The sequence below is a fragment of the Hyperoodon ampullatus genome, assembly GCF_949752795.1.
Source record: "Hyperoodon ampullatus genome assembly, chromosome: 4".
Lineage (NCBI taxonomy): Eukaryota > Metazoa > Chordata > Mammalia > Artiodactyla > Ziphiidae > Hyperoodon > Hyperoodon ampullatus.
Genome location: NC_136917.1, coordinates 49,398,374 through 49,423,099, shown reverse-complemented (window position 1 = coordinate 49,423,099; position 24,726 = coordinate 49,398,374). Strand labels below are relative to the sequence as shown.

Genomic DNA, 24,726 nt, shown 5'->3' with positions numbered 1-24,726 from the left:
AGAGATCTCATAGCTTCACCTTAAAAACTTAGTTATGAATCAGGTATTACAGTATAAACTTACTAGTTTATAAATAACAGTTGGAATAAGTTAAATTTGCTTGCTCAGATGACTAAGGCTTTGCTATTTGTGGAAAAGACTTTTAAGATTTGTATTTATCCTTGATAAACCCTTAAGGAGGCTATGAATTAGATTTGGGGTGAGGGAGCCTTTCCAGCAGTTTGAGTTTAAAAGGACTTTTTTGCTTTTTTTTTTCCCTCCTTGGTTTCAGGTTTTACCTGATTGAGCTAATTAGGCTCAGTCTCAGATCAATGTGGGCTGTATTTACATTTCTTATTTGTAGAGATTTGCAAAACAAAGACAGTTGCTTTTAATTCTCAAAAAAACTGGTCTGCTGCCTAAATGATATTAAAAGACTGACTTGCTCAACTGTACTTTGTTTAATTTGCTTTTTTATATCAGTGAGAAGATTTCTGACTAAGCCAAAATTCAAGAGTTCTGTGTTCTAGAATTTTAGGGTTTAATTTATCATGCTTTCAAAAGCTTGCATAAGGCATTCAACAAAGGTCCTTTTTCTGAGTGCACAGGTGAGACCCAGAGCAAAATCTCTATTATTATTTTTATTAGCCCCTGAATATTGCTCCCAGTTTTTACATTATATTATACAGGCTCAGGTAACCCTACTGGTTTCCTTTTGTATGTTTAGTAATATTTCCTAAGGGGCAGATTCATACGCCCTGTCTTATGAAGCATTCCCCAGTGAAACATGTATATCACACAATATAATTAAACAAAAGAGAAATAACCATCTTATATAAAGCCCGTTTAGGTATACCAATTTTTATAAACTTTCATCCCAATTCTATCAACTTTTATACCTTTACCTTTATCTTCCATTAGGACCCAATCATCAAGCTTTGGTCTTTCAAGGAGTCCTAGAAGCTTTCCTTTCTTTTTATCCTCTGACTCTTTTTATCTATTTTTAATAAAAGGCTCTGGGGTCCCCAGTGAGGGGTTGAGCCAAGGGACTCAGGCCCTTTTGTCAATCTTTTACTTGATTAATCGGCCTAACTGTTGCCCCAAGTAATTGTTGGCCAGGTATCTCAGTGTAATTTACTTCCAGCCATTTAAATATATATGTATATTTTTAAATATTTATTTATTTATTTTGCCTGCACTGTGTTTTAGTTGTGGCATGTGGGCTTCTTAGTTGCAGCATACGGACTCTTAGTTGTGGCATGCATGTGGGATCTAGTTCCCCAACCAGGGATCAAACCTGGGCCCCCTGCATTGGGAACACGGAGTCTTACCCACTGGACCACCAGGGAAGTCCCTAAATATATATATTTTTTTAAGTGGGGTAAATAGAGTGGACTTGTTTGGGGCCCTTTAATGTTGGGGACCTATAGGGGGCCCCTTTGTTCCATCCAGCCTTACGTGATGTTGTATCAAACCTTTGTTTTAATCCCATTATCATCCGTTTTATTTATCCCATTTTTAAATAATCATCTAAAGATTTCTTTATCCTTTTGGGATAAGTCCCTTTAAAATTTCCACCTTTTTTGGGAAGAAGTCTCTAAACTTTGTCTTCAGTTTACTTCCCTGTTAATCAACCTAATTAACGTTAATTATCCTAATGTTTTTATTAGCATCTGTAAGACTCACTGAGGGGAAGCAGAGACCACAAATAAGGCTTCCCAAACCAGTTTTTTGTTGTTGTTGTTTTCAATTAAGGGAGTTCTTAGGTTAACCATATATATGTTTTCCACCTTCTAAGTCTTTTTCTTATAAGTACCAGTAACACAGCTCTTTTAAAATTTACCAATTTAAAGTTTCTCCAATATAAAGGATCCATCATCTGGCCATTAACAAGATGTATCTCATTGATGCAAACCAATAAGACACCAGAGAAGTCCCCACAATAGAGTGTGAAGATGTAGCCTTCACAAAATCTAGAAAGTTTACTCCCCAAAATAGCCTAAGAAAGTAAAGGCCTTCACTGCACAGGCCGATGCAAGGAAGGTTAAGAGGGCAAAAGCTCCTGAGAGTTGGCACAGTCAGACAAAAGACTGCTCAGAATCCCAGTCTATTCAGTTGGCTGCCGAATTGCATACCATATGTGTACCTTCCAGATGGCAAAGACCAAGTACTGAAAACACAGAAACAGACATATACACATACATACACACAAAATGCCTAAGAAAATCAGGTAGAACATTTACATCTCAAAGACACAGGGAGAGAAATGCAAGTTCCCCCTAGAAGGGCTTTTGTTTCTTTAAGGTCAGAATTCTGAAAAGATGTTTTATCAAGCAGGCTTTCTCTAACTTAACTGTGTATGCAATAGAAGAGCCCTATCTTAGTCATTTTCAGGGCGAGATTTCCTTTAATTCCCAATTAAGTAAGTACTTGTAAGTGTATGTGTTGTACATATATCTGGCTGGGGTATTAGTTAGAAGCTGGTAATCTGTCGTTCCTTTTTCTTTTTGTTTTGAAAGCTTTGTTCCCAATTCCAGAGTGAGTTTGTGGAGATAAAATCACTAGTGATGATCGTGTGGTGAGCCAATGTGCTGTTGTGAGCTTAACTCCTCTAGATTTTACCCTAGATTCATTTTAGCCCTTTTATGAGTCTTGGTTTCTCCCTTCAGTAGCCTACAACCACCGTGGGTACTTGGATTATGGAGTGGCCAGCTCTTATGCATGTCCCTGGCAGGCAAGTGTTTAATTAAAAAAGTGGGTTTCCCTTTAGGGACAGCTGCACAGTATAAGGACTTGCCTCTACCACTCCCACAACTTTCTCAGTTGCCTGAGGAAGCTGTTGCCAGCCAGGAGGTGATGTTCCTTCTGAGCTGAAAGCTCTCATGAGATATCTTCACTTTTATTTTGACAAACCCTATTAAAGTAGCCAATTCAAGGAAAAACGACAGGCCAGTCTTCCACCTAATTATCCAGTCCAACCTTACTCAGTGTGTTTCAACTGAGCATAACCCAGGTACCTCTTCTTGAAACTAAGTTTCAAGGATAACCTACTACTCTTCCAGTGAGGAGTTTAACATCACTGAATAAAACTTAGGATCATCAGCCAATAACAGGCGATCTGAGAATCAGGAGAGACTCACCCAAATTCATCTGGACTCTCTGAGGTGGCAGATGGGCCCAAGAATCCTCTGCTGGTACCTAGGCTCTGGATCCTTGGAGAGTTCAGGCAAAGGAGAAAAGTCTGCTCTGGGTCCCTTTGTAGCTGTCAAAACTGTTGACTGCATAACCTAAAAGTTGAGAATTATGTTTTATTCAGCAGACATACTAAGGACCTAAGCCCGGGAGACAGCCTCTCAGACAGCTCTGAGGGACAGTTCTGAAGAGGTAAGGGAGGAACCAGGATATAAAGGAATTTTTGCAAAAACAAACAAAACAAAACAAAGCAGATAGTCAAACGTCAAAAGATTCTAATTAAAGAAAAAAGCAGACATCTCATGTTAATGAATTTAGCCCTTTTCTGTGTATGGGAAGATGCACTGAAATCATTCCTTTGATATGCACCTTAACTATCTAGGCCCAGTATCCTGTTTTACTCCATTCTGAATCCTCTCAGGGTATACTGTTGGTGGTGGCTGCAGAGGTTGTTGGCTGGATGGCTGCAACATCCTTTGTTTACTGACCCATGTTAGGTGACATTCTTTGTTCACAGACCCATCAGCAGTTCCACTCCTAGGTATATACCCAGAAGAACTGAAAACTGGTACTCAAATGAAAACGTGTACACGCAGGTCCCTAGCAGTACTACTCACAAGAGCCGAAAGACGGAAGCAGCCCAAATGTCCATCAACTCACAAATGAATAAACAAAATGTGGCATATCCATATGACAGACAATATATTATTCAGCTATAAAAAGGAATGAAGCGCTAATACATGCTACAATGTGTATGAACCTTGAAAACATTATGCTTAGTGAAAGAAGCCACACACACAAAAGCCCACATATTGTATATGGGCTCTGGTACGTACCACCAGAGCCCCACCCTGACCACGGGACTACTTGTGGAAGAGACATGAAGTCCCACAAAGGAAAATATGGGTGCTGCAAGGAAAGAGGGACACTGAAAAGGCAAAAAGTGCCAGAGGTTCACTATAGAGAATCTGGTCCCTCAGCCTTTCCTAAGCCTGTTCCATCTCAGTGTTCTTTGCTTCCTTCTAACTTCATCTTGTTCCTCCCCCACCCCCAGCTCCAGAGTGGAATTGGCCGACTAATTCTGAAGGAAGAGATGAAAGCCCGGTCCAGTTCCTACGCGGATCCCTGGACCCCACCCCGGAGCTCCACCAGCAGCCGAGAGGCCCTGCACACAGCTGGCTATGATATGTCCCTAAATGGCTGTAAGCACTGCTCTGTAACCTGCCGGGGTGGGGGCACTCTCTTCCCCATCAGTTCTTCCATTAGTGAATCTAACCTTCTATGGCCTCACCAGGGTCTAGAATACAGACTAAATAAGACCATGCTCTGTCCTGAGCAGTCACTTCTGCTTCTTTGGGTCATCTGAAGCCATGACTTCCAATCAGTTTCCATGTAAAGAAAAAACTCTTCTAACAGTCTGAAGATAAAAGGGGATGCCTCTTGAGGCATCCTCCTCCTCCTCCATCCTGCCTCCTCTCTTACTTACCCCTGCGGGATTTCCTGCCAGGAAATCCTATCTCAGGTCAATACGTCATGGATAATAAAAGGTACCATTTATTACAGTCCTGTGTGCTGGGCATTTATAGATACATTATCACCCTTGGTCCTCACAAAGACCCACAATGTAGAGGGATTATTATCACCCACTTTATAGATGAGAGACCTGAGGTTAACCCTCTTGCCCCAGGTCAGAAAGCCAGTAAGTGACTGAGCCCGGATCAGGCCCAGCATAGAGTGACTTCAAGGCCATAAGCTTTTCCCTCTTTGCTGTACTGCACCTTGATTCTAGGTGAGCTCAAAGATGACAGTGGTGATGGTCATGATGATGATAAAGCCAGTTTTATTGAGGGTTTGTATCTGTCAGGCACTGTGCTAAGCACATTACTATACCATGTCCTGTATTCTTCACAATAACCCTATAAAGGAGACACTATCCCTCCCATTTTACAGATAAAACGAAGCATGATTTACTTATCTGAAATTGGGCATCTATTAATGGCCAAGCCAGGATGAACTGATGGGCTGTTTCCCTGTTTCACCACTGAGAGGCACTGTTTTCAACCCCTGGCTCTGTACACTGCACCAGTGCTGCTCAAAATTCAGCTCCATTCAATGGCATTTGTGCAACAAATATCACAGAGCACCTGCACTGTGCCAGGTGTTGGGCTACAAGCTGGGTGGGGGAGGGAGAATCGGGTGCAGGTGCAACAGTTACAAACTGACCAGTGGGAAAGGAGGTACTGAAGGAGGGCCATCCTCCCCGCTGGCCAGGGTGGCCCAGGTATGGGAGCCATTTCTGTCTGTCTCCTTGAACGCTGATCTCTGGCTTCCCTCTCTTGCAGCCCCTCGGTCCCACTACCTGGCTGACAGCGGTATGTTCTGCCTGCCCTTCCTTCAGCCCGTCATGTTCTGTGAGGGCCAGAGCTGAGTCAGCAGCAGGTCCCCCTTAGTTGTGATGCCCATACAACGTGGATGTCCCAGCACAGTCCCCATCTGAAATAGTCCACCCCATGTGTTTGTCAGGTAGTGGGTCTTAATCTTTGGTCCTGGAACCAGTGTTGCCATGCCCAACAGCTCCCAGAGAGAAAGAAAGAGCACACACCTCTTCCACCCACGTGGGAGCCTGTCTGAGTTCCAGCTCGACTCCAATTCCAGGACACATGGGTCCATCATAGGAGGATAGATGTGTGCAGGTTAACACCAGAAGACTCTGTGAGTGGGTACTTGGGGTGGGCCTAGAATTCTGCCAGGGTGAGGCACCCCTAAGACTGTTAGTTGTAAGCCTGGAGAGCAGTGGAAGGAGCTGGTGGTCCCTGTCTGTCCCCCTTCCCACGAGTAACATTGGCCATTTGCAGCCAGATGACCTCAGGGAGAGGAAACCCTAGCTTGGGGCTCCTGGTAATTGTCTTGGCTCCTTCTTTTCAGACCCCCTCATCTCCAAATCTGCCTCCCTGCCTGCCTACAGAAGAAACGGGCTACACAGGGTAAGAGAGGCTGCTCCAGGGACATTATCCCCAAGAGGTTCACAATTCCTGTGTTAGCTCAGGAGTGATGACTTACAGGTGAAACCTGGACAGAGGCCTTGGGGCTAGAGGTGCATTAACAAAAGAGCCCCCTGTGAGAGGGGCTGGGAGCACCTAGTATTTATGGCACAATTACTCCATGCTGAGCACTTTACAAGCACTCACTCATTATAACCCGGAAAGGTAGTTACTATTTTTAATAACTCTATTTTGTGGATGAAAATGGAGGCACAGAGGGGCTCAGTGACCTGCTTGAGCTCTCATTCCTAGTAAGTGCTGAGCCAGGATTCGAGCCTGGGCCAGCTGCCCCCGACAGCCCACACCTGACTGCTGGGTTCCACTCACCCATTGTGGCTTGGAGCCTTCTGAGCTCTTAGATGTCCTGCGGCGTAAAACCTTCATGGAAGCTGTAAGGTGGTTTAAGGACTAAAAGGGGGATGAAAAATATGTCTTGTTGGCAAAAGGAGAGGCTCTGTGACTAGACAAGTGATGGGGGAAAGGGCAAGGACACTGAGATAGACATTTATTTACTGAGCACCTACTAAGTGTCAGGCACTGTTCTGGGTGCTGGAGGTCCTGCAGTGAATAAATTTGCTGCTCCTGTGGAGACCACATTCTAGGTGGGGAGACAGACAACCAATAAGTGCTTATGTGACTTGAAGTCAGCAGTCATAAGTGCTCAGATGGAAGACAAAGCAAGGAGGCAAAGAGAGAGAAGGTCAGAGAGTGAATTTAAACAAAGGCCTGAGTGCAGGGAGGGACCTCAACTCTCCAAGACCAGCAAGAGCCACGCTAATAAAGGGAAGCACAGTATCAGAGTCCCTGGGTGGGGAGGATGTATGGCTGGGATGGAGTGAGCGTGGAGATGAAGCCAGACAGAGATGTCATTAGGGCCCTATGTGCTGGTAAGGACTCAGAAGGGTTCCGGTAGGTGTGCTGCACCATCCAACTCAGATTTTTTTTTTTTTTTTTTTTGCGGGACGCGGGCCTCTCACTGCTGTGGCCTCTCCCGTTGCGGAGCACAGGCTCCGGATGCGCAGGCTCAGCAGCCATGGCTCACGGGCCCAGCCGCTCCGTGGCATGTGGGATCTTCCCGGACCGGGGCACAAACCCGTGTCCCCTGCAACGGCAGGCAGACTCTCAACCACTGCGCCACCAGGGAAGCCCCCAACTCAGATTTTTAATGGGATCCCTCTTGTGTAGAGAAGTGCAGAGGGACAGAAGTGGTAGACTTGTTAAGGGACAATTTTAGGGTTAAGCACACAAAAGGGATCAGAGGTCCATAGCAGAGCCACGGCTGGTGTTGGGGCCCCACCCCCTCCAAGCGGGGAAGAGACAGACCCTGTCCTCAACACGCCCAAAGCCTAGACATTTGTTCATGAGCAGATAGATAGATGTTTATTGAAAGCCTTTTACGTATGCCAGGCACTGCTCTGAGTGCTTAGAATACCTCAGTGACCGAACAAAACAAAGACCCCTGCCCTTGGAGCTTATATTCTTATAGGGAGAAATAGAAAGCAAGCAGTAAATAGTACACAAGTCACCTTATACACAGTGTAGGAGGTAGTAAGTGCTATGGAAAAAAAGGGAGAAATTGAGCAGGATGAGGGAGGTTGGGAGTTGGGGAAGGGGCGATTTGCAATTTTAGATAGAGTTGTCAGGGCAGATCTCATAGAAAAAATGATATTTGAGTAATGAAAGAAAGCATGAGCTGTAATTCACTAATAAATGAATATTTACTGAGTGCCTACAATGTGCCAGGCCTAGGCACTAGGCATATGGCAGTGAAGTAAATCACTCCACCTTGAGACCAAGGCTTCTGAGAGGGCCCCGTGTCCCACCAGCCCCAGTGCATTTTCTGGAGATGGGTGAGTACTTCAGGGAGGCAGAGGTGAGCGTGCCTCAGGCCAACCCTGGTTCTGTCTCCCCTGCAGACACCCAGCGCAGACCTATTCCATTACGACAGCATGAACGCTGTCAACTGGGGCATGCGAGGTGAGTGCCGGCCTCTCCTGGGACTTCACAGGGACCTCATTATAATGTACTGCTCATAATAGCTCGTTTGACAAACGATTCTGGCCCCACACTGGGCTCTGTGCAAACCCCGAGTTCCCTTTCACTTCCCATTCCCTCCCTTTTCCCCTGCTCTTCTCTCATCCTCTCAAGTCCCTGGCCTTGGGTGATCTCCAGGCCATCTGTCCCATCTGGATTCCCAGAGCCATCACAGAGTGCTTGCTGTTCTCCCAGTACTGCTGAGCTACAGTTGCCTGCCAGCCCCGGGTGGAGGGAAATACTCAGAGCCAAATGCACATTGTTCCCAGAAAAAATTCCATGAGCCTCATGCTCTCTTCCAGTGATGCTCTCCCACCAGCCTCTTCCAGCTCCTACAAACAAGCTCAGGCAGGAAGGCAGGCCCACATCAAACCCTGGAGGATTCCCCCCCAGAAGATGAAGGATCTCACCCATGTGCTTCATGGTCCCAGACTCTTCTTATTTCTATTCTAAATATCTCAAACGTCATTTTCCCCCTAAAAACCTATCTCTGGATCAGCCCAACCCCTTTCTCCATTGTGTTCAAACCATCCTTGATTTGGGATGAATTCAATCAGGACAGTGTCTCTATGACAGAGGCCAGTGTAGTGATGCAAAGCAAAGACTGATGGTTTCTACTTTGTGTGTGTCTCTTTTCTCTCTACAGAGTACAAGGTAAAGATACACAGACCCTGGGGGTCTCCGGGACCCTGCATGTTGCTACACTGGGGACCAGCAGGAAGATGACAGCACCGTCTATGCAGGGAAGGGAACATCGATAAATAACCCCAAGGGTCCTCTCAAGACTAGCATTTCCAGTCCCTCCTTGGCCCAGTTTCCCTGAATCCTGCCCTACATCTCTTGCCTCCTGAAACCAGACAGTTCCCCCTCAGAGACTCTCTAGAGGCTTGCCAATCACAGATATGAGACATTTACACTCAGGAGCCCTTGTGCTCACATTAAGGCCAAATGCAACCAAGCTCATCCCTGGCAGTATTCAAGGACTCCAGGGCCTTGCCTTTTGGGAGAAGGTGCCTTGAGGCTGCCAGGAAACCCGAAAGAGGACATACTCAGCCCTTCCTCCAGACTTTAATTTCTGGCTCTTTCTGGACAGAGGAGGGAGCCCCAGCCAGACACAAAATATGTCTGAAGGGACAAGCCCACCACCCTCACCCAACCTACAAATATCCCCCCTCCTCTCTTCTTAGATCTACCCTTATGAACTGCTCCTGGTGACCACAAGAGGGAGAAACCGACTGCCCAAGGATGTGGATCGGACGCGTTTAGAGGTATGTATAGAAAACTGAGCAGGAGCCTTTGGGTTTGAAATGATTCCAGAAGTTGCCTGGTCTAACCCAGCTTGGGAGGAGCAGGCAGAATGAATGGCGTAAAGGTCACACAGCTGGTTAAAAAAGCAGAGACTCCAACCTGGTTTCCTTAGCCCAAGACTGTTCCTTGCTGTTCTATGCAGCCTCCTCAATTCAGTTAGCATCTGTGGTGCACAGCTACAGCATGTCTCCAAGTGGGGCTGATGCTTCTGCAGACATAAGAGAAGAACTAGATTTGGTTCCTGCCCTCCAAGAGCCTGCAGTCTGTTCGATAAGAAGAAACACAGCACTGGTGTTATGCAGGATTGTATAGAAAACCAGTGCCTGTGACGGGGAAGGATGGGGGACAGCTCTGTGCAGAGGGTAAACATATAAGCAAGTCTCAAGCAAGACTCTCTGGGTTCCAACCCTGATGCTGCCATGCCGAACTGGACAGCTTGGCCACATGACCACCTCTCCAAACCGTAGTTTTCGCCTCTGTAAAATGGGGTGACTGTCATGCTTCCCTCAGGTTGCCAAATGACATACATGAGACAATACACATAGAGCCCTTCACACAGAATCTGGCAGTGTACTGAGCAGAAAATTCTTCATAAGTGTTTCATTGCTGTTACTCAGAGAAGACCACTAAGGCTGGGTGGGGTGACACAGGCTTCCAGGAAGAGGAAGGATTTGGATGGACTTTTGGAGGTGGACAGGTTTAGATGGATGGAGAGGCAGGAGAGCTACATGAGCAGTGGGAACAGCATAAATAGGCGCAGACATGGCCTGACCATGGCACTGGGCTCTCAAGCCATCCAGTCCACTTGGCATGGAGTCCCGGTCCCTGGTTACATTAGTTCCAGGAGCACACGCTGCCCTTTTCACCCCAGTGCCTCTCCCTGGAACACCCTTTCCATCTTGCCAGCCTCCTCACTCATCAAGGCCCCATTCTAGTGATGCCTGTGCCCCAAAGCCTCCCCTAAGCCTTCTTCAGGATGTGTCGCTAACCTCTTCCTCCAGCCTCCCCAGCCCTGTGTCAAGAGCACAGATCCAATACCTCTCTTTCTCCTTTGCATCAGATCATCAAGCCACCCATTTCCTCTGCCTGACACATTGTCTGTCATCTACCACAGGGCCTGGACTAGGAGATGTCAGGAGATGTCTGTGGAATTGAATGCAGGCTTGTAAGAGAGGAGGCTCAGCACTTCTTGGGACCACCCCTGACCTGACGGCTGATGAATTTGCCCAGAGTAGAGGGTTGGAGCCGTAGGAGGGAGATGTGAGTGGGCCAGGAAGCTCTATGAGTCCTTTCAGCTCTGGCATGCTGGGGTAGCAGGGAAGGAAGCAGATGATCCTCCCCACATTTATAACAAGGGCTTCGTTTCACAGTCGAGCAGTGAGTGTCTGCCGGTGCTGAAGGGGACAGCTCCCACGGCGGCTCACTGGAGCCAGCCAGCACTTAGGGATGGAAATGTTCACGAACCTGGTTCGTAATGGAGGACCAACTGCTCCCCTACATCCTCCAGGACACCCAGAAGCTCAGACCAGGAAAACGCAACCTTCTCTAAGCATCAGAATCACTTAGGGAGCTTTTATAAAATACCAATACAGGGCCCCATCTGAGTCCAATTAAATCACTATCTGGGGAAGGAGCTCAGGCATCAGTATTTTTCAGAGGCTCCCAGGGATGTCTAATATATAGCCTGAGCTGAGACCACTGGGCTAGAGACACTGCCCTAGCCGTCCGCAGCAGTTCAGGAAGGGCATGGAAGAAGGAAACCCCTGACTCTCTCCTCAAGGAGCTCAGAGTATAGATACTTGTTCACTCAATAAACATTTATTGAAACCTATTATATACACCAGGTACTGTTCTAGGTGCCTACAACATATCAGTGAACAAAACAAGGACCCCTGCCCTCTTGGGGCTGGCGTTCTCATGTGAGGAGACAGTAAATGACACAAGTAATAAATAAAGGATATAGTATGTTGGGCGGTAACCGGGCTGAGGGAAAGGGTAAGAGGAGAACAGAGTGAGGGGGGGTTGGGAGTTGGAGGGGTGAGTTGCAGTTTTCAGTAGGGTGGTCAGAGTAGATCTCATTGAAAACATGACATTGAGCAAAGACTTCAAGTAGGTGAGGGAGTTAGCCATGCTTATATAGGAAGGAAGAGCATTCTGGGCCAAGGGAACAGCCGCTGCCAAGGCCCTGACGCAGGAGTGAGTCTGGTGTGTTGGAGGACGGCAGGAGGTGAGTGTGGCTGGGGCCACGTGAGCCCAGAAGAGAGGATGAGGAGGAGATGAAATCAAAGGAAACAGAGACCAGGCCATGCTATGTGACAGACACATGAAGAGATCACTGCACTAATGAGAGTGCCGGTGATTGAGTGCCAGCCACTGTGTCAAGCACGTGACCCGCATCATCTCAGTCACCCTCACAATATCCGTGAGGTAGGTAGGTACTGGGATGCTGCCACTCTCAGAAGAGGACATTGAGGCTCAGTGAGGTTACCATGTCCAAGGTCACACATTCATATCTGCCTGGCTGTAAAGCCCCTGCACTTAACCTTTATGCTTTAAAATCTGCGGTGAATGTCAAATGGACAGGGCTGCCACTGTGTGCTCTGAGAACTCAGAGGAGAAAGGAGGCTCCACGTGGCCCTTAACAGGAGGAGAGAAGAAAAGCCTCAGACTCCTTCAGTGTGTCCTACAGTGTTTACTTGAGTAGTTTAGTCTGCCATTCCTTTATATTGAGTCTTATTTAAAAAAAAAAAAAAGATTTTTAAACACAGTGGAGAAAGCCAGCTAGAGAATCAATAGTAACCATCACTCCAACAACAACAAAAAGAACAAATGAGACAGTTTCCCTCAGTCTTTACTATGGAAGGAGCAGAGAATGCTCTCATATCCACATATTTTTCAGCACTCGAGTGAAAGTAAAACAGACTTGGGCAAGTCAATAGCATGAACAAAAGAAGAGGGGCACTGTCTAGACTGGTGGAGTCTAACAACCAAATGTGTGGATGCTGTTTGAATCCTTATTCAAACAAACCAACTATAAAAAAACACTTTGCGACAATTAGGGGAATTTTATTGTAGACAGGTATTAGGTAGTTCTGTGGAATTGTCATTTTTCCTTGCCCATGCTGTTGTGGTTATGTAAGAAAATACCCAGTATGTTTTGAGATGCAAACTGCTGTATGTAGGAGTGAACAGACAGTGTCTAAGGTTTGCTTTACGACACTTCAGCAAAGGAAACAGATGAAGCAAATGTGGTAAAACTCTTTGAATCTGGATGATGGGCATGGGTGTGCATTGTGCTATTTTCTCTTTTTTGTGTATTTTTGAAATTTTTCATAAAAGACGTATTTATGAAATTCTTAATGGGATTGACCAAGAGGGGCAGTGAGAGTACACTGCATTTGGAATCAGAAGCCCTGGACTTTGGTCTCAGCTCTGCTATTTACCTAGTCTCCTCCCCTCCCTCCCTCTTGGGCAAGTCAATTTCGCTGACTTTTGCTTTTCTCATCTTTCAGTTGGGTAGAAATAATTCCTGGTTTTCAGAAGAAAATCAGGTCAGAAGAATTAAAGGAGAAAAATGAGGGTGAATGTACATTTATGAACTACTGAGCATAATACAAACACAATACAAGGAATTGGTGGTAGTGTTAAATATTAAGTACTAAAAAATCAACTCAGAGTCATCGGCAGCCAATGATATCTAACAAAAGTATCAAAGTTACTTTTACCTAAAGTTCTGGAAATGTGGCGAAAACATTAATTCACAGGGACAATAGGCCAGAGAATTGTCTAATTGTTACGTGGCTGTATACATGATTCTCATTCAATCTCCTTCAATACTCAATTAGCTAATGTAACTGCTACCAACAGCAAGTGAATGCAGGAAGTCTACAGGCAGGATATATGCCATCTATTTCTATCTTTAAACATAATTGTAAATTTTATTTTGAAAAATAAAATTTCAGACCTCCAGAAAAGTTGCAAGAATTGTAAAATGAGTATCCATCTACCCTTCACCTAAATGTACCAATTTTTCACATTTTGCCACATTTTAAGTGCCATATATTTCTTTTTTTTTTTTTTTTTTTCTTTTTTGCGGTATGTGGGCCTCTCACTGTTGTGGCCTCTCCCGTTGCGGAGCACAGGCTCCGGACGCACAGGCTCAGCGGCCATGGCTCATGGGCCTAGCCGCTCCTTGGCATGTGGGATCTTCCCGGACCGGGGTATGAACCCATGGTCCCCTGCATTGGCAGGCGGACTCTCAACCACTACGCCACCAGGGAAGCCCAGGAGCCTATATTTCTAACTAGTGCCACATACTTCTAACTCTAAAAGCTTAGGATAATGTATCAACTTTCAAGGCTGATGAGAAGGGGCAGGAGAGCGGGCAGGCAGAAAGGGGTTAAAAAACCTGCCAAGGCGCGCAGAACAGTGTTTCATTGTATGACATACTTGTTTTCAAATAAGAAAGAGATGAAAGGACATTTCGGGGAGGGGGGGCGGGTCGGAGAAATCTGGACAGTAACTTTTTTTCATTGACTGGCCTAAGGAACAACCTTCCAGATCATCTGTAAACTAATTAGGAAGAGGAAATACGCCCTAAAATCTTGGGCATGCCTCCTTTTTCTTCCAAAGCAAAAAGTGATAACATTAATCCATACACATTCCTGGACACAATGCATGGAGCAGGAATTGCAGAAAGGAGAGGTCAACTGGGATGCATCGAGAGGCACTTAGGTGAAGCAGAAGTACCACCTGAGTCCTGGGCGGGGGACGCCTCTCCAGCCAGACCAGCTACAGAGGTCCCTCCCAGGAAACACCCACTCACACACTGATCCATTCAACAGATATTCATCATACACCTTCCATGGGTCAGACACTGCCAGGCACAGTGTACCCAGAGGAAACATACAGGAACCACTCCTGCCTCCACCTGCCCCCAGCCTGCACCTCACGTCCTCAAGCTGTTCCCTCTGTCTCCTCCCACCTCTTTGCAGCGCCACCTGTCCCAGGAAGAGTTCTACCAAGTCTTCGGCATGACCATCTCCGAGTTTGACCGGCTGGCCCTCTGGAAGAGGAATGAACTGAAGAAGCAAGCCCGGCTGTTCTAGGCAGACGCTCTATAAATATATATGCATTTATATAAAGATATATGTAAAATCTCTATACTGAAGCTCGGTATAATCCTCTCTTGTGTAATGGGACACACTGCCTGCCATGAGACTTGCTTTTCTGTATCGTCAGGCAAGCCCACATCTTCAAGATATTTTTATGCTCCTTCCTTTCTCTTTTCTAAGTGCAATGGGATTTGGGAAGGGATTCGTGGGGACTCCCGTCCTTTTACTGGGAAGCCTTTTTATACTGAAACATCTCTCCTGACTTGAGTTCCCTAAGGTCAAACTCTCTTTGCTAAAGGAGGTGCCTGAAGGAGTCTCCTCTCGGCTCTTTTCCCCAGTCTCCAGGGAGGATGCTGCAGTTTTCACACCTTATTGGCCCCAGAGGGGCCCTCTCATGGGAGGATCCACAGCATTCTCCCCAAGTCACTGAGCACCTTTGAGAGCCCTGAAGAATTTTCTCATCACCCCCACTAGGACCTCAATGCTGTCTAGGGGTGACGCAGCTAGAAATTTGGGTTTAATGCCTACTCGTTACAGAAGTAAACAAGTGGATAGGGCCCTGGCCTCTCCTCTCCTCTTCAATCCTCCTTCTATCCTTGATCCTCACCTCTCACTAGTCCAAATCTACGCCTCATGGTAGGAAAAGAAAAAGCACTTCCCTTCCCTGCACTATTACTTCCAATGGCCCCCTGCCTGGCCCCTATGTGGAGAACCAGATGGAGGGAGTGGGAGCTGGAAGCAGGAGACAGAGCAGGGCACCCGTTAGCACTGGAGCTGCAGGACCTCTTGGGACCCTCCCTCATTGCTCCCAGAACCTCCTGACCCTTTCCCCTTTGGAGGAGAGGCCCATTATTGAAGCCTGTATTTTTCAGCCTTACTACAATCTATGTGCCTGACAACTCACCACAGGGCTAATGTTCCCACCACAGCTCCAACCGAACAACTAGACAGACAACCTCTAACACTCCCCCCACCAAAGGTAATATAGGCCATGTCCTATAGAAAGTTTCCTGGCCCATGTCTCCTGGTCCCTGGGCTGGCAGAGCAACCCAACCAGACCCCCACCAATCCTCGGCTTGCATTGCAAAGTTGGCCATGGTTCATGGGGGAAACTTTTGAAGAATGACTACTTACGAGATTCCAAAATGGAGCATTGGCCAACACCACTCATGGTCATACTGATTTCCCCAGTGGCTGCCTTTCCTGCCTCCTTGGCTTCTGGAACAGGGGTGAAAGCTTAACCTTCTCCCCATCCCAAACCTGCAACCACAAGTTGGTGATTTCTGGTGGGGTCTGTTCCTTCCTGGAGATGGCTGGAGTCAGACCACTGAGGTCGTGGAGGAAGGATGAAGAAGTGGAGATGGCAGTTATCACTCTCAAGAGGTTATGTGTGGTGGCAAATGTAGAACTGACTTCAACTCAACAAACCCTCACTGAGCACCTGCTGTATACTGAGCACCTGCTGTATACTGAGCACTGAATGGGGGAGGGAGATGGAAATACTGGGATGAGCAACATGGGGCCCGACTTCAGGGGCATGCCTACTAACGATGGGTACCGTAAGGCAGGTACTCAAACATGATGGATGTGAGGCAGAAAGTGATAGGAGACAGCATGAGAAAATGTGACATTACTAAGAAGGCATATGCAGCTGGTGCAGACCAAGGAAAGCTTTCTGGAAGAGACTGCATTTGAGCAAAGTTCAGGAAGGATCTTTGTCAACTGGGAGGAGACTGTAACTTGAAAGGGTGAATGGATGAGGGGCCATAAGGGAGGTCTAATATGCTCTCATTTAAAATGTCAGCCCTCTCTGCATCTTTTCTTTTTGGCCAATGTCTTTCAACTGTCCTGACCCCTTTGGAAATGTCCCCAGCCAGACACAATCATTGAAACTGCCTCATTATCACTGGTTGAGAACTTGGCGAGATTGAAGGGCTTTTGTTATTGTTGGATTTTTTTTCCCATAAATGCACATAATTTCAACCCAGACTCGTGTCCTTCTGTTGTTTCTAGTGTGAGTGGAGATGAGTGACGTGGGGAGAGACTGAACCATGCACATTTTTCAAAATAAAAGTGTCAGAGAGCAGCCCTCCCTTGGCCTCAGTTTCTCCTTCTGTAATAAAGTTTGACCAGGTAAGCATTACCCAAATTGTTTCCTACAGAACACAGGGTCCTGCAGGATGGAAGAGGATGTTCCAATAACAAATAAGGTTTTATGATCAGAAAATAAGACCCAGGTGAGCTGGCAACTTCCAAGAGGTAGTGAACCTGGAGGTGGGGAAGCATAGTGAGTGTCAGAGTACTCATGGTCAGTAAACCACCCAGCCTCTGCATTTGACCTCATCTGATTCAGTGTTGCAGTTATTTGACAAACACAAGAGGAGGGAGATCAATGGTAGAAGGACATGGAACTCACCTCCCCACACACGCACATCAAAAATACATCTAAATGTGGAACAATTCTCACAGAAAACCGAGTGAAAACTAGCAGAAGATTTCTTATACAACCAAAGCTTCAAGTAAGATCCCCATGTAACCAGGTAGGACAAAAAAGAAAAATAAAGCATCAGGAAGGGACCAGCACCCCTGGGAGGGAGTTATGAAAGAAGAGAGGTCCGCTCACCCTGGGAACCCCCGTTGCCAGCTGGGAGGTCCGCCGGGACAGATAGGGAGCTGAAAGGGCCTGGTCTCTGCTCATGAGGAGTGTGTGTGTGCTGGCTTGCTAACAATCAGGGCAGAGAGAGACCAGCACTTGACGGCTGCCACGTCATCACACTTCTCAACCCAAAATGCGATCGAGGCGGGCCTGCTAATAGGCACAACAGCTAGGCAGTGAAACTCGGCCTTCAGGAGAGGGACCCTGGGAAAAGACTCAATCTAGCTGTGCAGAGGTAACCAGAAGGGCCTGGAGTGTGGTCTGGGCCACCACTGTTACCGCACGCCACAGGGGCACAGTCCACCATAGGAGCCCCAATATCAGCATGCGCAGGGCAGGGCATGGGTCTACCATAAGAGCCCCACTGTCAGCGTGCTCATGGAGGGATGCAGCTCCAGTGGTGGTGGACTTTGTGAGTCCACACATGACAGGAGTGGGGCTGACATCAGAGCCAATTATCAGGGCTCCCACAGCGGGGGCGGGTCCAAGAACGGGTCCAGCAACAATGGACCATGTTGGTGCGCACACCAGGTGGCACAGCCATTACAGAATCACACATCCCCTGCGACAGCCCCTGGGGAGGAGTATGCAGTGGTTCCTTTCCCAGCAGGAAAACTCCAGTCCTGTCTACTTCACACCACAACTTGGAGTCATATCTGGGGCAGACAAGCCCTGGGACAGCCCTATCATAGAGGCACCCCAGGTGCCAAGTGGCAGCACAACCACCTTGGTTCCTGCAGCCACAATGCCCCGGCCCCCAGTGCCTGCCTGACACTAGGTCTCGGAGAAACTCTACGGAGAAAGGGACATAACCTTGGGCTGCTTCTGGGCAAAACCAGGGATGCCTGCACAGGTGGCGCAGAGGTTCTCTGTGACCACACGGGCCTCACTTGCTTCAGCACGCACCTCCTTGGGGACAGAGCACACACTTAAGGGCAATGCAACCTTACTAAACCCAACCCTCAGGGCTTCTACTTCAACAACTGGGGAGCATTTGTTGAATGTGACAGGGCTGTGACAGCCACAGGGGAAAGAGGAGGTCCCACCCAACTTCCAGTGCAGACTCTGGTTACCACAACACCAACTGCACCCCCATCAAGGGGATAATTTCCACTCTGAGGAAAGACATGGCCGTCATCCATACCAAAAATACTGGATTCACACAGTCTACACAGGGACACTCATACATTAAAAACAGCCCTTCAACGGGACTTCCCTGGCAGTCCAGTGGTTAAGACTCTGCCCTTCCACTGCAGGGGGTGTGGGTTCGATCCCTGGTTGGGGAACTAGGATCCCACATGCCACAGAGTGTGGCCAAAAAAAAACAAAAACAAAAAACAGCCCTTCAAGACCACAGTAGATAAGTATTTCTCCTAAATTCATAGAAACAGAGAAATTTAAGTAAAATGAAAAAGCAGAGGAGCTACTCCAACTGAAAGAACAACAGAAATCCCCTGAAAGAACAAACAGTAAGACAGACCTCTCTAGTCTGCTAGGCACCAGGTTCAAAAAAGGAGATAATAAAAATGCTAAAGGAATTAAGAAAGATTATCAACAGAAATGCAGATCACTGTAACAAGGAACTAGAAACTATGAAGAGGAACCAATCAAAACTAGACAACTGGGGCTTCCCTGGTGGCGCAGTGGTTGAGAGTCTGCCTGCCAATGCAGGGGACACGGGTTCGTGCCCCGGTCCGGGAAGATCCCACGTGCTGCGGAGCAGCTGGGCCCATGAGCCATGGCCGCTGAGCCTGCGCGTCCGGAGCCTGTGCTCCGCAATGGGAGAGGCCACAACAGTGAGAGGCCCGCGTACCGCAAAAAAAAAAAAAAAAAAAAAAAAAAAACTAGACAACTGAATTGCCAAGGTAAAAACCAAGCTAAAATCAATGAATGAGACAAAGATACAACAAAAAAAGAAAATCACAGGCCAATATCACTGATGAACATAGACGCAAAATTCATTAACACAATACTAGCAAACCGAATCCAACAACACATTAAAAGGATCATACACCATGATCAACTGGGATATGTCCCAGGCATGCAAAGATTCTTCAATATACGCAAATCAATCGGTGTGATCACCACACTAACAAACTGAAGAATTTAAAACCATATGATTAGGACTTCCCTGGTGGTCCAGTGGTTAAGAATCCGCCTCCCAATGCAGGGGATACGGGTTCGATCCCTGGTTGGGGAACTAAGGTCCCACATGCTTCAGGGCAACTAAGCCTGCACACTCTAGAGCCCAAGCACCACAACTAGAGAGCCCATGTACTGCAACTACTGAGCCCACGCACTCTAGAGCCCACGTGCCACAACTAGACAGAAGCCCGCACACCGCAACGAAAGATCCCACATGCCACAATGAAGATCCTGTGTGCCGCAACTAAGACCTGACGCAGCCCCCAATAAATAAATAAATAAATAAATATTTTTTAAAAATACCATATGGGGGACTTCCCTGGTGGGCCAGTAGTAAAGAATCCACCTTACGATGCAGGGGACATGGGTTCGATCCCTGGGTGGGGAACTAGGATCCCACATGCCTCAGGGCAACTAAGCCTGTGCACCACAACTACTGAGCTTGTGCGCCTCAACTAGAGAGCCTACATGCCTCAACTAGAGAGCCTGCATGCCACAAACTGCAGAGCCACATGCTCTGGAACCCGTGCACCACAACTAGAGAACAGAAAACTCACACACCACAACTAGAGAGAAGCCAAAGCGCCTCAGTGAAGAGCCCGTGCATCGCAACGAAAGATCTCACATGATGCAACGAAGATCCCACGTGCCGCAACTAAGACCTGATGCAGCCAAAAATGAATAAAATAAATAAATAAATATTTTAAAAAACATATGATCACCTCAAAAGATGCAGAAAAAGCTTTTGACAAAATTCAACACCGATTTATGATTAAAAACTCTCCAGAAAGTGGTCACAGAGGGAACCTACCTCACCATAATAAAGGCCATATATGATAAACCCACAGCAAACATCACCCTCAACAATGAAAAACCGAAAGCATTTCCTCTAAGATCAGGAACAAGACAAGGATATCCACTCTCGCCACTTTTATTCAACATGGTTTTGGAGGTCCTAGTCACAGCAATCAGAGAAGAAAAAGAAATAAAATGAATCCAAACTGGAAAACAAGTAAAACTATCACTGTTTCCAGATGACATGATACTATACCTAGAAAACCCTAAAGATGCTACCAGAAAACTACTAGAGTAGCTCATCAATGAATTCAGTCAAGTTGCAGGATACAAAATTAATACCCAGAAATCTCTTGCACTCCTATATACACTAACAACAAAAGATCAGAAAGTAGTTGTGGCATGGAGGCTCAGTAGTTGTGGCTTGTGGGCTCTAGCACACAGCTCAGTAGTTGTGGCGCACGGGCTTAGTTGCTCCACAGCATGTGGGATCTTCCCAGACCAGGGATCAAACCCGTCCCCTGCATTGGCAGGCGGATTCTTAACCGCTGTGCCACCAGGGAAGTCTGAGGTAGAACTTTTAGAATGTGTTTGAACTTATATGACTATTAGCCTAAAGCAAGTGGATACAGGAATGGGTTAACATACTTGAAAACCAGAGTAACCACAAGTCCAAAACATACAATAGATTCAAAAAAACCAAAACAAAAGGAACTCAAGCATAATACAAAAGTAAATCATCAAACCACAAAAGGAAAAACAAAAAAGGAGAAAGGAACAAAGAATTACCAAATCAACTGGAAAACAAGGTTTAAAATGGCAGTAAACACAAACTTATCAATAATTACTTTAAATTCTCATATCAGACAAAATAGACTTTAAAATAAAGACTATTACAAGAGACGAAGAAGGACACTACATAATGATCAAGGGATCGATCCAAGAAGAAGATATAACAATTGTAAATATTTATGCACCCAACATAGGAGCACCTCAACACATAAGGCAAATGCTAACAGCCATAAAAGGGGTAATCGACCGTAACACAATCATAGCAGGGGACTTCACACCCTACTTTCACCAATGGACAGATCATCCAAAATGAAAAAAACAAGGAAACACAAGCTTTAAATGATACATTAAAGAAGATGGACTTAATTGCTATTTATAGGACATTCCATCCAAAAAAACAGAATACACTTTCTTCTCAAGTGCTCATGGAACATTCTCCAGGACAGATCATATCTTGGGTCACAAAGCAATTCTTGGTAAATTTAAGAATATTCAAATCGTATCAAGTATCTTTTCCGACCACAATGCTATCAGACTAGATATCAATTACAGGAAAAAATCTGTAAAAAATACAAACACATGGAGGCTAAACAACACACTACTTAATAACCAAGAGATCACTGAAGAAATCAAAGAGGAAATCAAAAAATACCTAGAGACAAATGACAATGAAAATACGATGACCCAAAACCTATGGGATGCAGCAAAAGAAGTTCTAAGACGGAAGTTTATACCACTACAATCCTACCTCAAGAAATAAGAAATATATCAAATAAACAACCTAACCTTACACCTAAAGCAATTAGAGAAACAAGAACAAAAAATCCCCAAAGTTAGCAGAAGGAAAGAAATCATAAAGATCAGATCAGAAATAAATGAAAAAGAAATGAAGGAAACAATAGCAAAGATGAATAAAACCTAAAAGCTGGTTCTTTGAGAAGATAAACAAAATTGATAAGCCATTAGCCAGACGCATCAAGAAAAACAGGGAGAAGATTCAAATCAACAGAATTAGAAACGAAAAAGGAGAAGTAACAACTGACACTGCAGAAATACAAAGGATCATGAGAGATTACTACAAGCAACTCTATGCCAATAAAATGGACAACCTGGAAGAAATGGACACATTCTTAGAAAAGCACAACCCTCCGAGACTGAACCAGGAAGAAACAGAAAATATAAACAGACCAATCACAAGTAGTGAAATTGAGACTCTGATTAAAAATCTTCCAACAAACAAAAGCCCAGGACCAGATGGCTTCACAGGCGAATTCTATCAAACATTTAGAGAAGAGCCAACACCTATCCTTCTCAAACTCTTCCAAAATATAGCAGAGGGAGGAACACTCCCAAACTCATTCTATGAGGCTACCATCACCCTGATACCAACACCAGACAAAGATGTCACAAAGAAAGAAAACTACAGGCCAATATCGCTGATGAACATAGAGGCAAAAATCCTCAACAAAATACTAGCGAACAGAATCCAACAGCACATTAAAAGGATCATACACCATGATCAAGTGGGCCTTATCCCAGGAATGCAAGGATTCTTCAATATGCAAATCAATCAGTGTGATACACCATATTAACAAATTGAAGGAGAAAAACCATACGATCATCTCAATAGATGCAGAAAAAGCTTTTGACAAAATTCAACACCCATTTATGATAAAAACCCTCCAGAAAGTAGGGATAGAGCGAACATACCTCAACATAATAAAGGCCATATATGACAAACCCACAGCCAACACTGTTCTCAATGGTGAAAAACTGAAACTGTTTCCACTAAGATCAGGAACAAGACAAGGTTGCCCACTCTCACCACTAATATTCAACATAGTTTTGGAAGTTTTAGCCACAGCAATCAGAGAACAAAAAGAAATAAAAGGAATCCAAGTCGGAAAAGAAGAAGTAAAGCTGTCACTATTTGCAGATGACATGATACTATACATAGAGAATCCTAAAGATGCTACCAGAAAACTACTAGAGCTAATCAATGAATTTGGTAAAGTTGCAGGATACAAAATTAATGCACAGAAATCTCTTGCATTCCTATATACTAATGATAAAAAATCTGAAAGAGAAATTAAGGAAACACTCCCATTTACCATTGCAACAAAAAGAATAAAATACTTAGGAATAAACCTACCTAAGGAGACCAAAGACCTGTATGCAGAAAACTATAACACACTGATGAAAGAAATTAAAGATGATACAAAGAGATGGAGAGATATACCATGTTCTTGGATTGGAAAAATCAACATTGTGAAAAGGACTATACTACCCAAAGCAATCTACAGATTCAGTGCAATCCCTATCAAATTACCAATGGCATTTTTCACAGAACTAGAACAAAAAATTTCACAATTTGTATGGAAACACTAAAGACCCCAAATAGCCAAAGCAATCTTGAAAAAGAAAAACGCAGCTGGAGGAATCAGGCTCCCAGACTTCAGACTATACTACAAAGCTACAGTAATCAAGACAGTATGGTACTGGCACAAAAACAGAAACATAGATCAAGGGAACAGGATAGAAAGCCCAGAGATAAACCCACACACATATGGTCACCTTATTTTTGATAAAGGAGGAAAGAATATACAATGGAGAAAAGACAGCCCCTTCAATAAGTGGTGCTGGGAAAACTGGACAGCTACATGTAAAAGAATGAAATTGGAACACTTCCTAACACCATACACAAAAATAAAATGGATTAAAGACCTAAATGTAAGGCCAGACACTATAAAACTCTTAGAGGAAAACATAGGCAGAACACTCTGTGACATAAATCACAGCAAGATCCTTTTTGACCCACCTCATAGAGAAATGGAAATAAAAACAAAAATAAACAAATGGGACCTAATGAAACTTAAAAGCGTTTGCCCAGCAAAGGAAACCATAAGCAAGACAAAAAGACAACCCCCAGAATGGGAGAAAATATTTTCAAATGAAGCAACTGTCAAAGGATTGATCTCCAAAATTTACAAGCAGTTCATGCAGCTCAATATCAAAAAAACAAACAACCCAATCCAAAAATGGGCAGAAGACCTAAATAGACATTTCTCCAAAGAAGACATACAGATTGCCAACAAACACATGAAAGAATGCTCAACATCACTAGTCATTAGAGAAATGCAAATCAAAACTACAATGAGGTATCACCTCACACCACTCAGAATGGCCATCATCAAAAAATCTACAAACTGGACTTCCCTGGTGGTGCAGTGGTTGAGAGTCTGCCTGCTGGTGCAGGAGACACGGGTTCGTGCCCCGGTCTGGGAAGATCCCACATGCCGCAGAGCGGCTGGGCCCGTGAGCCATGGCCACTGAGCCTGCGCGTCCGGAGCCTGTGCTCCGCAACGGGAGAGGCCACAACAGTGAGAGGCCCGCGTACCGCAAAAACAAACAAACAAACAAAATCTACAAACTATATATGCTGGAGAGGATGTGGAGAAAAGGGAACCCTCTTGCACTGTTGGTGGGAATGTAAATTGATACAGCCACTATGGAGAACAGTATGGAGGTTCCTTAAAAAAATAAAAATAGGGCTTCCCTGGTGGTGCAGTGGTTGAGAGTCCGCCCGCCGATGCAGGGGACACGGGTTCGTGTCCTGGTCTGGGAAGATCCCACGTGCCGCGGAGCGGCTGGGCCCGTGAGCCATGGCCGC

The 24,726-nt window shown here is 45.5% G+C and overlaps 1 protein-coding gene across 1 annotated transcript in view; it reads left to right on the top strand.

Moving 5' to 3' along the window:
- Positions 1–14,662, top strand: part of ABLIM3 (actin binding LIM protein family member 3) — a gene marked incomplete at both ends in the record, with an annotated part of 145,628 nt that extends 130,966 nt beyond the window's left edge. Inside the window, 7 exons of the mRNA XM_079701541.1 lie at positions 4,226–4,373; positions 5,514–5,543; positions 6,097–6,155; positions 8,129–8,189; positions 8,893–8,900; positions 9,434–9,514; positions 14,549–14,662. Coding sequence (XP_079557667.1) covers positions 4,226–4,373; positions 5,514–5,543; positions 6,097–6,155; positions 8,129–8,189; positions 8,893–8,900; positions 9,434–9,514; positions 14,549–14,662 — 501 coding nt within the window. The remainder of the gene's footprint in view (positions 1–4,225; positions 4,374–5,513; positions 5,544–6,096; positions 6,156–8,128; positions 8,190–8,892; positions 8,901–9,433; positions 9,515–14,548) is intronic.
- Between the last annotated feature and the right edge of the window lie 10,064 nt (positions 14,663–24,726).